This window comes from Tenrec ecaudatus, chromosome 1, assembly GCF_050624435.1.
Source record: "Tenrec ecaudatus isolate mTenEca1 chromosome 1, mTenEca1.hap1, whole genome shotgun sequence".
NCBI lineage: Eukaryota > Metazoa > Chordata > Mammalia > Afrosoricida > Tenrecidae > Tenrec > Tenrec ecaudatus.
Window position 1 is genome coordinate 300,287,098 of NC_134530.1, and position 17,169 is coordinate 300,304,266.

General features: G+C 45.4%; 1 protein-coding gene across 2 annotated transcripts in view; it reads right to left on the bottom strand.

Moving 5' to 3' along the window:
- JARID2 (jumonji and AT-rich interaction domain containing 2) overlaps positions 1–17,169 on the bottom strand; it is a 264,620-nt gene that overhangs the window by 54,763 nt on the left and 192,688 nt on the right. For both annotated transcript variants that reach the window (XM_075532448.1, XM_075532447.1), the window contains one exon: positions 14,443–14,612. In XM_075532448.1, the coding sequence (XP_075388563.1) occupies positions 14,443–14,612 (170 nt within the window). The remainder of the gene's footprint in view (positions 1–14,442; positions 14,613–17,169) is intronic.

Below are 17,169 nucleotides of genomic sequence, written 5' to 3' on the forward strand. Positions count from 1 at the left end.
CCGACAGAACTGCAAAAGCCAAAGTGGGTGAACAAGTAAATGTGGTGAAGAAAGCTAATGCTGCCTGGCTATCAAAAGAGATAGTGTCTGGGGTCTTAAAGGTGAACAAGCGGCCATCTAGCTCAGAAGCAACAAAGCCCACATGGAAGAACACACCAGCCTGTGTGATCACGAGGTGTCGAAGGGATCAGGTATAAGGCATCATCAGGGGAAAAAAAAATCTTACCATAGTGAATGAAGGGGTAAGTGCAGAGTGGAGACCGATAACCCATTTGTCGGCCACTGCAGATCCCCTCACAGAGGGGTCTAGGGGAGGAGATGAGTCAGTCAGGGTGCGATGTAACACCGATGAGGAATACAGCTTTCCTCGAGTTCCTAAATGCTTCCTCCCACCCAACTACCATGATCCGAATTCTACCTTGCAAGTCTCGATAGAGCAGAGGATGTACACTGGTGCAGATAGGAGCTGGAGGCACAGGGAATCCAGGGCGGATGATACCTTCAGGACCAGGGGTGTGAGGGGCGATACTGGGAAGGTAGAGGGAGAGTGGGTTGGAAAGAGGGAACCTATTATAAGGATCTACATGTGATCTCCTCCCTGGGGGATGGAAAACAGAAAAGGGGTTGAAGGGAGAGGCTTGACAGGGCAAGATATGACAAAATAATAATTTATAAATTATCAAGGGCTCATGAGGGAGGGGGAGCGGGGAGGGAGAGGCAAAAAGAGGACTTGATGCAAAGGGCTTAAGTGGAGAGCAAACGCTTTGAAAATGATAAGGACAATGAATGTACAAATGTGCTTTATACAATTGATGGATGTACGAATTGTGATAAGAGTTGTATAAGTCCCTAATGTTTAAAAAAAAGGGGGGGAAAAACCCAAAACAACAAAAAAGAAATTATCAAGGGTTCATGAGGGAAAGGGAATGGGGAGAGAAAAAATGAGGAGCTGATACCAAGGGCTCCAGTAGAAAGCAAATGTTTTGAGAATGATGATGGCAACAAATGTACAAATGTGCTTGACCCGATGGATGGACGGATGGATGGATGGATGGATGGATATATAAGAGTTGTATGAGACACCAATAAAATTATTTTTAAAAATCCACATACACCCAATGCTCTCACTTTGTTTTCATCTTAAATTCCCTAGCCCCAGAAGTTTACACTTCTGAACTGAAGCTAAAGCAGAAACACCAGAGCATGATCAGTATTACAGAGAAGTACAAGACGGTCCTCCCTTACAGAATACAGTACCACTTCAGAGCTGCAGTCCACTCGCTGGTGGTGAGGTATGGGACCATGAGTTTGAAAATCCAATGTCTTTCCCACTGTTGTGAACTGTATTCCTCCAAAAATAAGTGTTAAAAATCCTAAACTCTATACATATAGATCTGATTCCACTTGGGAAGTGGGTCTTTATTTTGCCTCCTTCAGTTATATCCCAAAACTGGTAATTCTGCATTTGTCACAGAGACAAGAACATGTGCAGGGAGAAAGGGAGGGGGAAGGAACAAGATGGGATGAACATCGCTGCCACACAAGCACCAAGGAATCAACTGCTGGGCAACAGATGGGGGAAGGAGACGGGATGTCCCTTGAGTACTAAAAGAGAAAGAGCTTTCCCCAGTGGTGGGTAGCCTGGATTCCGGCCCTGTGAATAATATTTTCTCACTGAGAATAATCTGTTCTTTAATAAAGTCACCCCATGCTGGTACTTGTATGATAACACACTAGTTAATGAAGAGACCCATTAAGAGTTTTAAGATGACTACTACCACCAAGAAGTGCAAAGAGTAACAAATGTGAAATGCATCTTTCTTGAGTCCTTTCTAATAAACTAAAACTCTATTAATACCATTAGATTACAAGGATAGCCAATGCAATGTCCCCCCTTCCTGCCCCCCCCACCCCCAAAAAAGCTCTCAAAGTTCAAGCACAATGGTCAAATACATTCATGCCTGGCTTCAGAATGGCTTGGGATTAATGGTAACCAATGAGCTGCTTACAGGGAGATGATGGCTGGTCTTCTCCCCAAACTGTAAAGCAGAGAGACAAAGCAGGTACCCCCCACCCCTTGAGGCTCCTTGCTCGGGTTGCCAACTTCCCTATGATCAACCACACTCACTGCATGGAAAAGAAACCCCAAAGGGATTCAGGTAGAGGGGAAAAACCATATACACCGGAGACAGAACTGGTCAGATAATGACCGGTTCCCAGAGTACTTCCCCGCTTCTACATGTGAATCTGCAAAACTGACATGCAATTTTGGTGGAAATCATTTAATCAAATAGGAACCAGAGATGAAAAAACAACAGAATGAAGCATCTAACTAGATTTCCACCAGAACTACCTAAGACAATTAAATTCAATTAAAAGATAACAAGATAACAACAATTTCCGTGAGTATTGTGGTTAAAGCAGTGGGCTGGGGACAGGGAGGTCAATGATTTGAACCCACCATCCTATCGATGAAAGCCAGATGCAGCATTCTCTTACGGTAAAGCCTACACCCTGCACCCTATGTGAACCCAGTGAGACTGCTCTGCCCTACCATACAGGGTCCCTAGGAGACTGGAAGGCATATACTTTTCCTTGTGTACTGATAGGGTTACATCCATAGACAAATATATGTGGTAAGCCACATAATCTCATGGCAACTTGAAGATACATAAAACTAGAGGGGGTGGCATTTCAACCTGTCAATGGGGTCACAGCCTGGTGGTGCTTCTTTGTGAGTGTGGCCTCTTCATAAGGAGAGCCTGGGAACCTCCCCTTCACTCTCCGTTTTCACCTTCCTGCTGGCAGGCCATTCTGAGACCTTGCAGAGCTCAGAGGTGCTTGCACCATCATTGGCTACACACCCACCGGCCTGTCATCTTCCTGTATTCTTCATCATTGCTTGTGGCTGTGACTCTAAAGAAGGACTTATGGACTAGTACTGCACTGGGATGCTTTCTAGATATACATAACTACTCAAGAGAAGGCTGCTGCTGTCTCTTCCAGGAAATATTCACTCTCCCAGAAAATAGAGAGGCTGTTGCCTTGAGTCTGAATCGACTGGAGGACGGTGGTCTTCGCATTATGGTTTGGTGAACAAGTGAACAGTTAACCTCTCACCTTTTGTGAGGATCCCTAGTGACAGTGGGTTAAGCACTGAGCTACTAACTGAAAGGTCCACAGCTCAAACCCACTAACTAGGTTGCTGAGAGAGAGAGAGAGAGAGAGAGAGAGATTAGATACAGCCATGAGATCCTGTAAAGATTTAGTCTCAGAAACCTAAAGGTGCAGTTCTACTCTGCCCTACAGTTCACTTCATGTCAGAATCAATGGCAGGGGGTGTGGCATGTTTGAGCTGTCTTGTGGTAGTCAACCTTGGGCTGGTGTGGAGATGGACTCGTCTTCTCCCTGCTGAAGACAGCAGAGGTCACACACGGACTCTGTGCCATTTCCTCAGGCAGGGATCAAAGCAGATGACTTCGATTCTATTTATTGAATGCCACAAGGGCCTGAACCTAAAGTATCAGTTTACTGTCAGCAGTAACCAAAAAAAAAAAAAAAAAAGAACCCCTGGCCTTAGTGGGCACACATTCTCCCCAGAGCTGGATATGGATTTTCTGTTCTTCTCGGCATGGTCTCCAAGAAGCCCCAGGCAGTCCCACCTATCAGGAGCAGTGCAAGTAAACAGTCAACACCTTCCCTGGAATGAAGACACATCCAGAATCCTGTACAAGGTCCTTAGCTTTCTAGTCAAGACCAGTCGCCAAGTCCAACTCCAAGCGTGTCAAATAGTCCACGTACCAAGACCACTTTCCAAGGTGGGGTTACAATGAGACCTGTCTTCCAGAGATGACCACAAGTGTGCCCACCGGTAAAGAAACAAGAGAGCCCTGGCGAGCTGTGTATGCGTGTATCTCAACTTCTTTTTCAGTGGCATGCAGAAAAGCTAGTAAGATCAATCTCATATTTGACACAACTGAAAATTACTAAGGAGAGACAGAAAGACAAAAAGGAGATTACCAAGGAGAGATTGTTATGTGCTAATATGAACGAAATTAAAACCCAGAATTAAGATAGTCATGCAAAGCAGAGAAGATGAATCTGACAGAAAGAACACAAAAAATGATAATGGATATCGGTTTTAAAACTCCACAAATACACGGCCGTATTGGGCTACAGTTGGTGAAAAAAATGAGGAGCCCCAGCTGCGATCTGCATGGTCAGCAGTTTGAAACTGCCAACAGTTCCTCTGGAGAAAGGCTGGGCTCTCCCTCGCAAAAACAGCTCCCGTCTCAGAAAGCAGCATGGGGGTGGTGCTATGAGTCACCATTGACTCAGTGGCAGCCAGTTCGGTTTTGAAGAGTTCAAAACAAGATAAGCTAACAGTAAGTATATTTGAAAACAGAAAACTCTATGTGTGCCTTGAAATTTTTCATTAAAAATAGTTTGAAACTTATATATGGATCCTGGCACTTTAGGGGTAAAACTCAGTTATAAAATTTTAATATGGGCACTTCTTTCCCCAAAATGCCAGGCTTCTGAAAAACTCGCTGTGTAGGTACCGCTCTCAAGAAAACAGGCATAGGGTGAGAGGGATGCCCTATCTGAGGAATGTGTGATCCACAACTTGAAAGTACATCATATGGCTTTTTAAAAGGAGACTTGTATTCAGTGGGGCCCACCTAACTACTTGCTGCAACACCAACAACTGTTCCCTGAAAAACATGGACACACACACACACACACACACACACAGAGCTATGCAGTTGAGCCACTGTGTTTCTAGCCACGTGCTTGTGTTCTCAAGTGCAAACTTCCCGGATTCGCTCTACTGAAGACACAGCCTGGCTTCTAAGGCCAACACGTGAGCTGCTCCGACTTCATCACGTGGAATTACGTCATGAATCTCCTGTGTACTCAGGTGATCGACAAAACGTGACGGTTCTATGGTTAAGGATCCCAAGATTTGAGAATCTGTTTTTGTGAGCATGTGCCATTAACTTTATGAACTCATAAACTTTATAAATGAATTTTAAAAGAGTATCACACATGTATAGTTTTCTATCAAAATCACAGTCAACTTTCTGCTCCCTATTATTCAAATGCATTAACAAATCCGGGGGCAAAAAAAAAAAGTCTGAACTTGGATGAGAGAAGTGGCATTGGGAATGGGGAATGCGTCTGCACTTTGCCAAAGTCGTATTTCATTACTGTTCAGAATTAGCTGGCAATGTCTCCACAATATTTACTGAAGTGCAAACCAAATGTTTTCATCTGGACAAAAACCAAACTGTGGTATGTTACAACCACAACAGAAATCATTTTAATCCAAAAGCTTGCTTTCTCTAATTTGGGCTGTGGTTTTTATAAAATTGGATTCTCCTCCATGAATCATGTACACAGACAACCCTTCCTTCCCATTTTCTGCCCTCCCCCAACTGGTTCTCTCTTTCCACAAGTCAAATTTAGCTCGGCTCTATTCTGTACAGCCCCCAGAAGGATTCCCTGCATACCAGCAGATAGCTGAAGATTCAATATCTGTAGCTGACCCAATAAATCTGAGCTGACCACCCTCACCCCCGGCCCTATCCCAGTCCCCCCTGCTGGGCTGTCCTCTATCAAATTGACTCACAAAACTGATCACAATATAATCTGGACGCGATTAGGGTAAGGGGCAGAGAATGTTATTTGTTGATTTCTAGATTTGAAGGAAAGTGTTATTTATTCAAAGTCCAGGAACAAAGCACGTGTAACAAATGCCCCCATTCATTAACCCCACCCACGCTCACTGGCATACACACAACACACACAGTTCTCCCCAGTGTCTACTGTCCCTTCCAGTGACCTTCAGAGAAGAAAGCTTCCAGCTAGGCTTCCTAAACTTAAACCTAACAGCCCTATAGGACTATGTGGTCTATCCCATTTGAAATTCTTCCCCCACCCTCACCTTACCTTTGTTTTGGCAGCAAGCTGCGTTGTGCTCAATACTCTTTTTAATTCATTCATACAGTGTCAAAGACTGTAAATCTTTCCGGGAATGGACAGCCTCAGCCTTCTTTCCGCAAAGCGGCTGGCGGGTGAGAACCAGCAACCTTGCGACTAGCATCCCAGCGTTTAGGTTTAGTCCACTGGGCCACAGGTCCCTCAGCCATTTGCATGTGACCCCGAAACCATTTGTCATGCTTACGTATAGCATGCATTCCTTAACCTGAAGGTTCCAAAATAGCAATAGAAAACAATCACTTCTCGTAATAAGGTAAATGGTCACTTAAACAAGGGTTTACTCTAAAGTCAACTTTGGCACCAGCACAGGCACACGGGGGAGGTTAAAAAAAAACCGCACACAAAGGAAACCCCCGTCCCTCTTGATAAGGAGCTCACTGGCCACCGGAAGGGAGAAGCCGTTTGGAACTGCACCTCATTTGACTACATGCTATCCAAACAAGACTCCAACGCCGGGAGAGGGCTTTGCGTGGGCTCCAAAGTCTGGCAGCATCTGCATAAGCTGCCTCACCTGCACAGCGTGCATCAGGTCTCCTGTCATAACAACAGTCTGACCAGCTAGCTAGGTGATGTACACAAAGCCACTCTGTCAACCACTCACACGAATACACGGATCTGGTGACAGAACAACTCATGCCTACAAAAATACAAAAACAGGTTGTCTTTCTGTTGTACAGTTAAGAGAAAGTATCCTATCCCAGAAAGTAAGCAAACTGCTGACAAGGATGTCAGGAAGTGGGGAAAGCAGGATATTCGGTGGTCTGAGTTTCTGGGAGTTGGGAGTAGGGGTCGGAGTAATCAATAGCAGAAAGCTGGACGCTATGGGCCACGAAAATCTTCTTAGGGAAGTGCAGCAGGGAAGGCCTTCCTCCAGCTCTCTCCTCCCTCTGTGCGTCACCTCTGTGTGGCCTCCCTCTAATGAATGAAAGTACAAGAAACTCCCCACGTCAAGGTACCTAACGTGTGGGCAGGAGCACAAGTCTTGTCCCAGCAATCGTCAATCCCATGCCCTGTTCCAGCCAACACCAAGTAGAGACCAACGCACTCCCTTCCGTCATCCCACATTCTACTCTGCACATTCATTGGCTTGCGTACTCATGAACACGCACGCACACACTAATACACATCGAAACGCCTGGGCCTCTTCACCTCCAATAACACAAAAATCACCCCACTGGGCAGGAGGACAGGCTGGAGCAGAAGGCCAATCCTGACCATTGAGTAGCGACAAACTCAAGTGTTGGCGAGAAACAAGCTCCAAAGTAAGGGGATTGAGATGACACTAACAACAAACTGTGTTCTCCCCACGTGGAACTTCCTCAAACTCAACTCAAACGCCAGGGGGAGAGACAATGACTTGTGCCTGGGTGTGACCCTGGCCTTTGGAGCACAGGAACCATTTGCTTTGATGTGTCAAAGTAATGCCTGCCCCAAACATCTCTCTCTCTCCACTTAAAAGCCCCCTCCCTGGCCACATGGTCTTCTCTACCTGGATCTCAGAAAGTAGAGAAAAGGTTGAGGGAGGGAGGGGGGCTCTAGAAACTACGGAGGAAGTCAGTGATGGCTTCTGTGGCCGTAACCATGGAGCCTGCTTCATCTTCGGGGATGGCAGACAGGGCAGAGCGTAGTCGGGGACCAGCTGGCCACTGCAGCACAAAGGCTGGAGCAGGGCCAGTCCTGTGAGCAAAAACGTTTCAGTGTCTTCACCAGCCATCAAGGTCAGAGCAATGCAGGGGGATCTTCAAGCCACCTCTTGGAGCTGAAGTCCAAGGCTTCCTATTTCTTTATAACGAGTCTGATAGTGTGCTGGGAAACCGATGGCTTTCTCAGCACAATGAAAGCCAGTAACACAGGATGGAGTGGAAACCCAGGCTGATGTGGAACATAAGGCGGGCCCAATTGGGAGGAAGAGTGTGAAGCTACTGAAACCCTCAAGGCAGAAATCATACTATTATCTATCATAATGCCACCATTATTGTTGTCGGAATTAAGGCACAACGGTCTTCAGAAGGACCATTCCACAAAAGTTGTGCACCGCTGATGGTGTGCTTTCTTCCCCCAGAAATTTTCTATAATACAAAGTATTCCCATTTTGCTCAAGGAAATTCATTATTAGCACCATAGTGCTCCTTGCAGTTGGGGATTATTTAATTGCTTTATAGCAGGTTAATCCCCTTTCATTCTGTGACCTCTAAAGCACCCCCAGGCTTTTGCACTTGCCCTACTTTGAATTCATTGTCTCCAAGATCCAAAGTCAGTGTTAAGTGAAAGACTGCAGCACGGGCCACAGCAGCCAGGAAACGCCTTCACAGAAAAGGCTGCCTTGTCCATTATCTGGAGTTTCTCCTCCCCAAGCTTGTCTTTTGGATTAAAACCAAAACAAAACAAACAAAAAAGCAAGTCCACTGCCCATTATAACAAATATATATTGGATTTCTGAGGCTGTAAATATTTATAGGAGCAGACAATCCCATCTTTCTCCCACAGAGCAGCTGGTGGGTTTGAACCACCAACACTGTGGTGAGAAGCCAAAGGCTTACCTTACAGTGTCACCAGGGCTCCTGGTTACTTTCGAGAAGATTTTTCCGCAATTTGAACTGGTTCGTGTTACTAAGTACATACACTGGGCCTCTGCTTCACCCCCCTCCCCCCGTTAACTTTACTTCAACTCCACAGCAACTGAGGACTGTAGGTGCTAGAGCACACACTTTACAGTAAGGAAACTGAGGCTCAGTGTAATTTATATCACTTGCTCATGATCTCACAAAATCCTCACAACTGGACCAACAGGTTCTACCACTATAAGCAACAGATAAGATTGAAGTTGCAGAGGGCTTAAGTGGAGAGCAAATGCTTTGAGAGTGATTAGGGCAAAGAATGTAAGATGTGCTTTATACAATTGATGTATGTATATGTGTAGATTGTGGTAAGAGTTGTAAGAGCCCCTAATAAAATTTAAAAAAAAGAAAAGAAAGAAAAAAAATGATTAGGGCAAAGAATGTACAGATGTCCTTTATACAATTGATGTATGTATATGCATGGATTGTGATAAGAGTTGTATGAGCCCCTAATAAAATGTTTTTTAAAAAAAGAATGAAGTTGTCAAGGATTTTATCTTGATTGGAACCACAATGTATGCTCATGGATGCAGCAGGCAAAAGATCACGTGACTCTGCACTGGGTGAATCTGTTGCACAGGACCTCTTGATAACGTGTTGAAAGCAAGGATGTTACTTTAAGGACTAAGGCATGCCTAATCCACGCCATGCTTATTCTCTATTACACCTCATGCACATGAAAGTTGGTCCCTGAAGAAGCCACAATTGATGTGCTTGAATTACGTGTGCTGTTGAGGAATACAGAAAATACCATGAACTACTAACCACAACGAAGGACTTTAGAAAAATGAAAGAAAATGGGGGTTGGGGGGGAGGGGGAGCCCTTGTTTTAACTCCTGGCTCCCTCTCAGCCAACAGCACCAATCCATGATCCTTCCAAGTGTTGGCAGGTGCTTTTGCAAATCTCTCCCAGGCCCGCCCCTTTCTTAAAAGTCCCTAACATACCTACAAGCCTCAGCTCAAATGGCACCTCTTTCCACCCAGCTGACCAGGAAGGCCCTAGGAGGAACCAGAAGGGAAAAGGCAGCCCATCCTACAACGTGGCTTTGCCAAGAATCCACCGAGACAAGAAGAGGGTCCTCTATGCTCTGCTGGCACACCAAAGAACCCACCGTGTGGAGGTGCTCACAGTGGAGGAATCCCCTCTGGGAAATTCCCTCGTTTGCAGTGCCCCCACCAAGGGAAAGATGTCAATTAGAGAATCATTGAACCTGCCACTGCTCTGCTGTGCTAAGCTTTCTTAATCAGTTAATAATCAGAGTCAGAACAAACAGAAGACAGATAGATAGACACTGGTGACAGGAAATAAGATACGGGACAAATCACTGCGCTTTGACGCGCACCCACACGTGGCCCTCCCCCTCCCCCTTGGCTGGAACCCGATGAATGATACTATTTATGCCTCTGGCAGAAGGCGGGGGAGTGGGGGCAAACCATTGGGCCCACCTGCATTACTCATCCCGGCCTCCTTCCCTTCAGAAATCTTAGGTCGCACATTGTGGCAGGAAGGAGCAGCGCCTTGCCAAATATAGCTGATCGCTCTCCAGAAGCCTTACAGCAGAGGGCAAATCTCTAAAGCTTTTTAATCCTGGGAAACCACACGGCATGTTTACATGTATCTGCTAACACCCCAGAGTCGCTTTCCAGGGTTTTCCTGCCCGGTGGTGGCAGGGAAAAGGCATGGCTCTCTGCTCTCCTTAATGGATAATGAACATCAAGGCTTGCAGAACCCTTCCCTCCGCCTGGAAATTTATCCGCTCTCCAATTCCACATTTGAGCCGTGACCACTGAAAGCAATAATGGGCAACCAGAGAGAGGAATGACCTGTGAACCCCGGCAACAAATACCACTTCCACCTCTTTGATTAGATTCTTCTTTTAGGCCTGCAGCCCATGCTCCATTCTGCTAAATGAAGAGCTTGTTCTTGGTAGCTCTCTTTCCTGCCCCGTGGCTGCAGACACCCAAGGCTAATGGAGCAATTGGACTCTTGAGGCTGACCATTAGACGAGGGGATCCGACAACCTTTATCAGGTTTGAAATCATACTCCAGAAACCAAAAACAAACAAACCCTGACAGGGAATTAGAATGCAGGGCCAAGAATGGCGCTCAGATTCCCAACTGTCAGCTCTGGCTGAGGCTCAGCATATGAACAGAGGATCCGCATCCATCTGCAGCTGATATCCAAAAGTTAGTGTGGCAGTTACATAACCTGGTGTTAATTTGGGACTTAAAGGATTAAGAGTGAGGGGGTGGGCTCTAGTCTGTCAATCAGGTCTGTCAATGAGGCCTCTGTGTCAGCATGGCCTTCTGAGAAATCTGGTATTTCCTCCTTGGGGGCAGCGCGCGCGCATGCGCGCATGCACACACACACACACACCTCTCTCTCTCTCTCTGCTGACTTCCTTGGAGACACTCTACAGCCAAGGCTCACTTCCTGCAAGACAACCCTGAGGGAAACCACATGGACCTACCCTGATGCAGCCCTGGGTGCTGGAGAAGCCATGTGGAGATCCCTGCCAGCGCTTAGAAGCTTACAACACACTGGCTCCACAAGACTTTCTACCCACTTGCCTGTGATCATCCTGCATTCAGCATCAGTGCATGTGTTATGTGAGTCTGAAGAGGACTTTATAGATTGGTATTAGACATATGGACTAATATCGGACTTATGGCCTTGGATTGGACTGGGATGCTTTCTTAATGTACAATTATCCTTTACATAAAACTCTTTTATAGACATGAGTTTCTCTAGTCTACCTGGACTGAGAGAAATATATCTAAATGTAAATAAGGAAATTAGATAAATAAGTTATGAAGTGTCAGCAAAGCAAGATGCTGTTGAACTGATTCAATGGTGTGACAGACATCTAGGCAATGCTGTTCAACAGGAAAGTGAGGCTGCAGAAAAGAGGGGTACTTTGCCACCACGGTTCCAGAAGGAAACGTGTCTGACCTATGGACATTAAGAAGGAACTTCAGAAGAACACAGCTTTCCCCCAGATCCTGGATGCTTCCGCCCCCCAACTACCATGATCCGAATTCTACCTTGCAGGGCTGGATAGGGCAGAGGTTGTACACTGGGACATATGGGGGCTGGAGGCACAGGGAATCCAGGGTGGATGATACCTTCAGGACCAAGGGTGTGAGGGGCGATGCTGGGAGAGTGGAGGGTGAGTGGGTTGGAAGGGGGGAACTGATTACAAGGATCCACATGTGACCTGCTCCCTGGGAGAGGGACAGCAGAGAAGGGGGGAAGGGAGACTCCGGATAGGGCAAGATATGACAAAATAGCGATGTATAAATTACCAAGGGCACATGAGGGAGGGGGGAAAGGGGAGGGAGGGGGGGGGAAAGAGGACCTGATGCAAGGGGCTTAAGTGGAGAGCAAATGCTTTGAGAATGATTGGGGCGGGGAATGTATGGATGTGCTTTATACAATTGATGTATGTATATGTATGGATTGTGATAAGAGTTGTATGAACCCCTAATAAAATATAAAAAAAGAAAAGAAAAAAAAAAGGGACTGCAAGAGAGTCGTGCAAAGAATTGGTTCCCAGTGGCTTTATCTGGGGAATGTAAAGAAGGGTGTGTTGAAAGCTTATTCTTTTTGCACACTTACCCACCACCTTTTCTGACAGTCCTACGAGGGACAAACAACCTTTAATGATTGTTTAAAAGGGCCTTGTTTTTAAAATTGTTTAATGAAAGTCATTTTGAGTACCACCCTTCTACACTTCAAAATAAGAATTTTAATTACCTCATCCAACCACCTACTGCTACACATTGGGCTGCTATCCGGAAGTTTGAAACCACCAGCCCCTCTGAGGGGGATGAGGGTGCTTTTTCTACTGCTATAAAGAGTTACAGTCTCAGAAGCTCACAGGAGCAGTTCTAGCTCATCCACTAGGATCACCATGAGTCAGCATCGACTTGCTGACAATGAGCTGTAATCACCTATGAGAATAGGCCTTCTACAGCCATCAGATACAGCAGATTTTCGGGGGCATAAGGACATCATAGGATGAATCGTGTGATATTATCTTGGGCATTTAATGACCCCACGACAAAATGATTTTAAGCCAACAAAGACTCTCATTTTAGAAACCTCAGATCTAAATGGGTTCAAATGAGACAAACACACTTGTCAAGTCTGTACTGTACTTCAACCTATTTTATTCCACATTCATGAATATCAGAATAAAGTTCCCAGGCTTAGGGCATTTTCCCAAAATTATTCTAAGCATCTCCTTGGTTTCACTCAAAGAAGCAAAACTGTGTCTGTGAAAACGCAAGATTCACTACTATCTACAGTCTTGAAACTTCAAAAGTTGGGCACCCCAGTCATGTTTCCCCAGGCGTCACACACTTGAGCACCAAATACCGCTCTCCAAATAAGGCGCAAGCCCAATCTCACACAACCATGGAAAACATCTTTAAAAAAAAATGTATGTCTAGGAACAAGGAGGAAAGGTACACTGTTGGTGAGTCATCTCTTATGTTCCCCAACTCTGCTACCATTGGGAATTAAAAGTGGCTCACTCGCTCCATAAATCCTATAATCAACAGAAATTCTCTGACTTCCTAACGGAGTAAGAGGAATGGAATTTTCTATAGACTATATGATTTACGTTAAATTAACCACTTGCAGCAATGTCAGACAAAGAAAGCATTTTCCCTAAAAACAAACAAAAAAACTCACCCATTCAAAAATATGGCTCCAAATGTTGATGACAATATTAACCCTTCAAAGATACCTTTAGCTCAATTGCCTTTTCTTCTGAGCAGCCTATCCCTATTATCTCTCCATTTGTCCTTCTGTACCATACTCTACCAGCTTCAGTGTTCTTCCCCACTGGCGGGCACTAGAATGCGGATGCGTTTTGGGATGCAAACACATATAGCTACACTTTAGACTAGAGTATAGGTTAATATATCAAAGATTTTACTTGTCAGAAGGGCACAGGGTAGGGTCAACAATGAGAGTAGAAATACCAGTAGGATTAGGGTATGGCTGAGGGGAGAGAGGGGTAAATCGATCACAAGTATCACTCTAGAATCCACTCCCAGGGGGGCGGATAATGGAAAAGTAGGTGAGGAGGTAACGGAGGAAAATGTAAAAGATATGGAAATAAAAACCTGCAACTTATCAAGGGTTCATGAGGGAGCGTAGGAGGGGGAGGGAGAGGGAAGAAATGGGCAGCTGATATCAAGGGCTCAAGAGGGAAGAGCATTCTTTGAAAAGGATGATGGCAGACTTTGTGCAAATGTGCTTGACACGCTGGGTGAATGTATGGCTTGTGATGAGAGATGTAAGAGGTCCCCAATAAAAGTATTTTTTAAAAGGAAAGGAAAGGAAGGGCACACGGTTTCTTGTTGTTTTCTTTTGCCCCCTGAAAAGGGAGCAGCAGGCCAAATAAATTTGGGGAGTTAGGTGTTAGTCATTCCCTTCAAAAGAAGATTATAGGACACAACAAAATAAACCCAAACTACATTTAGTGAAGGTGAGACGGACGAGTGGGGAGATCTGCAGGGGAAAGCAAGGCATTATAAACTTCCAAAAAATAAAATTAATCACAGCTCTACTTGGCAAGTATGCGCTCTGTATCACCTAGGTGTTGAGTAAACAAGAAGTCAACTAGGAGAATGAGGAAGGAGAACTACAAAGATTCACATGTACCACTCCCTGCAATTCTGCACACCAGGTTCGGGACTGGAGCATTGAGCCCAGCAGAAACCAACATGAAAATCCAGATCCCGGGTGCTGTTTCTCATTCGATAAGGTGGGGTTCTCCCCCAAACTAGCCAGGAACATGCTCTTACCTCGAAGGCAGAGAAAAGTAAGAAAATCTTCAGTCTTCGGCTTCCTTTTAGAGAGGTCAGAAATTTGAGTAGCTGGAGGGGGTAGCAATGGCTCCACTATCTTTATTGGAGTTGTGCTGGGACTATTCGGCTGAGATTGAGCAAACTTCCTTTGTGCTTGCAGCCTGGGCCTAGGAAAAAAAAAGTAATTAATTAAAAATAAATTAAACTAAGATCAAAGGACATAGACCCATGTGCACCAATAAAAGCTCATCACAATGGGGAGAGAACACCCTAGGGATTTCGTTCTAATTAAAGTTCTCTCTCACACTCTCATAAGCCAGAGGATGGTAAATTTGGTTAAATGGCTGTAATATGAACTATGTGACCAAAAGGGGTGTGGTGTGCGTGTGCATGCACAAGTAGAGGTACATACATAAGCACACAGTAAACATGTACGCCACGCTGTGTACTTCATAAACTCCCATGTTTGACACCACCAGATTAATCACATGCTTCAGAAAGTTCATGGAGAAATAGACTGAAAAATAATGGGATCTTCCGATGAGCCTTCTGAAGCTTCCTCACATCATAAGGAGAGTTGAGTCACACACCCGCATTTATACGGTGTTCTATGAATTCGTCTGATGCCGTCACTACTGCATACTCAAATTCCTCCATAAGGGCCATCCTGATACTCACCTTTGACAGTTCACCTTTGCCTTAAAAAAAAAGTCACCCAATTTGAACACCCCAAACTAAGCAGTCCTTGCAGCTCCAATCTTTGCAGCATCTACTTCAGCCTAACTTTGCTGCAGAAATTCTCTCCATGAATTATGTCGTTATACCAATTGGCCTAAATTATTCTCACCATCTCACCACCTCCCATACCAGAGGCCATGGTCCTTAGGCTGTGAACACAATAACTCAGTCCCACAGGGGCTTACATATCATGTGCACACAGACTGTATATGTATTGCCCTTACAACACGGGCAGTCACTGGTTACAAACAAGATCTGTTCCTAAGTGTGTCTTTATGAATTGTGCAGACCTTCAAGAAAGTTCTGGCCAGTTCAGTCATGACTCAGGGTCAGACTTGAAGTTATAGTGTCCTCTGCCCTCGTCCCAAAGCAAGAAATTACATTTCCAGTAAGGTTTCACCCCTTATTTTTTTCTGTCCCAGCTACTTTCGAGTCACTCCAACTAAAAAATCAAAGACAATAAAACACAATTCCAAATGTATGAAAAAGATTCCTGTCAAGTACTCAACTCACGGGCTAAGGACCCCAGCTCACTTCAGGCAGGATTTTAGCAGAGGAAGGCAAAGCTAAAGAAAATCCAACCGCATTCCAGCACCACCCAGAGCTGTGCCACACGACCGCCAGGGGGCCCACCCCACCAAGAGAATGATCCTGCTTTTCCACCCAGGCTTTTCATCAAGAATAAAAGCACCCCATTTTACACATGACCTTAGCCCAAAGGCAGAAAAACAATGTGAAGGGCCCCATTTAAAGAGGGGAGGGGGAGATCCCCCGGGGATGTGTCTCTAGAGCTGTCTCATAATGTGCACACCTTCGTATAAATAAATGGTTATAACTCACCCTTCTGAGTAATTCAAAAATTTCCCAGAAATACTGCCCACATTTGAACAGGATGGCTAGCTGTTTATTGCTTTCTCAAAAGCCAGCAACACCAAATGCCACACATTATGAGAAGCTGTGCCGCCATCATGAAAAACAAACACGGACAAGGCACAGACGACAGAGTGAGATACTGTGAAGATGGTACAATTCCGGGGCCCTAGAGATAAACAGCTCCTACCTACCACCATGCACGGAACAACCACTTTGCACTGACACCGTTCCCAGTGAGAATATGAAAAAGAAGGCAATAACAGATTAAAACATGCCAGCAAATTACGGCTCAGAGGACAACGGGCACAGGAGAACAAGACAAGCCAGCATCTCCCTCCTTCCAGAGGCAGGAAGAGCCTGCCCTGTCCAAAGGGCAGGTCAGCAGTTTGGCTTTTCATCCCAGCAGGACCCATGAGGATTAAAAGGTGTTGGCTTTGGTTCACTGGGCCCATGGGACAAAAGTGCTTGAATGGCCCATCTTAGAGCCAAATCCTTGGAGTAAGCACTCTTCTCAGGAAGCAACGTTTCAGGGAAAGGCTGCTTTGTTCCAGGATGTCTGATCTAAGGAAATGGGTGTATTTTATTTTTAAAGGGGGTGAGGCTGGTGGGGGTTGGATGGGGTGGGGTGATGATGCAGATGTATTAGAGAGGAACAGAAAAGACAGGCACCCATTTGAGGTGGAGGGGCGGGCCAAGTCAGGAGGGCGGCCTGCCAAAGAGGAAGTTCTCACTATGAGGGCTTGCAATAAACCAGCTGGCTGGAGCTCAGCAGAGAATAATGGTAAATCCACATCTACGACACTGCCTTCCACCTCCATTGGTTGGCTGGCATTTTTAAAGAAAATGAAAACATTATTTAATTGTTATTAAATAAAATAATTTAAAATGAAAATATTTTCTCAACGAAGAGAGATCTGAATTTGGCTGCTAAAGGAAAGGCTGGTGTTGACATCCATGTAGAGGTGGCCCAGGGACCACAGACATTCAGCCACTCAGAATCCTACAGAGTACTGTTCTACTCTGACACACATTCGCTTGCCAAGAATCGATCGGACTGCCTCGGAGTCCTCATAAGGGTGGACAACACAGGACCCTGAGCAGCAGGGCCGCCAT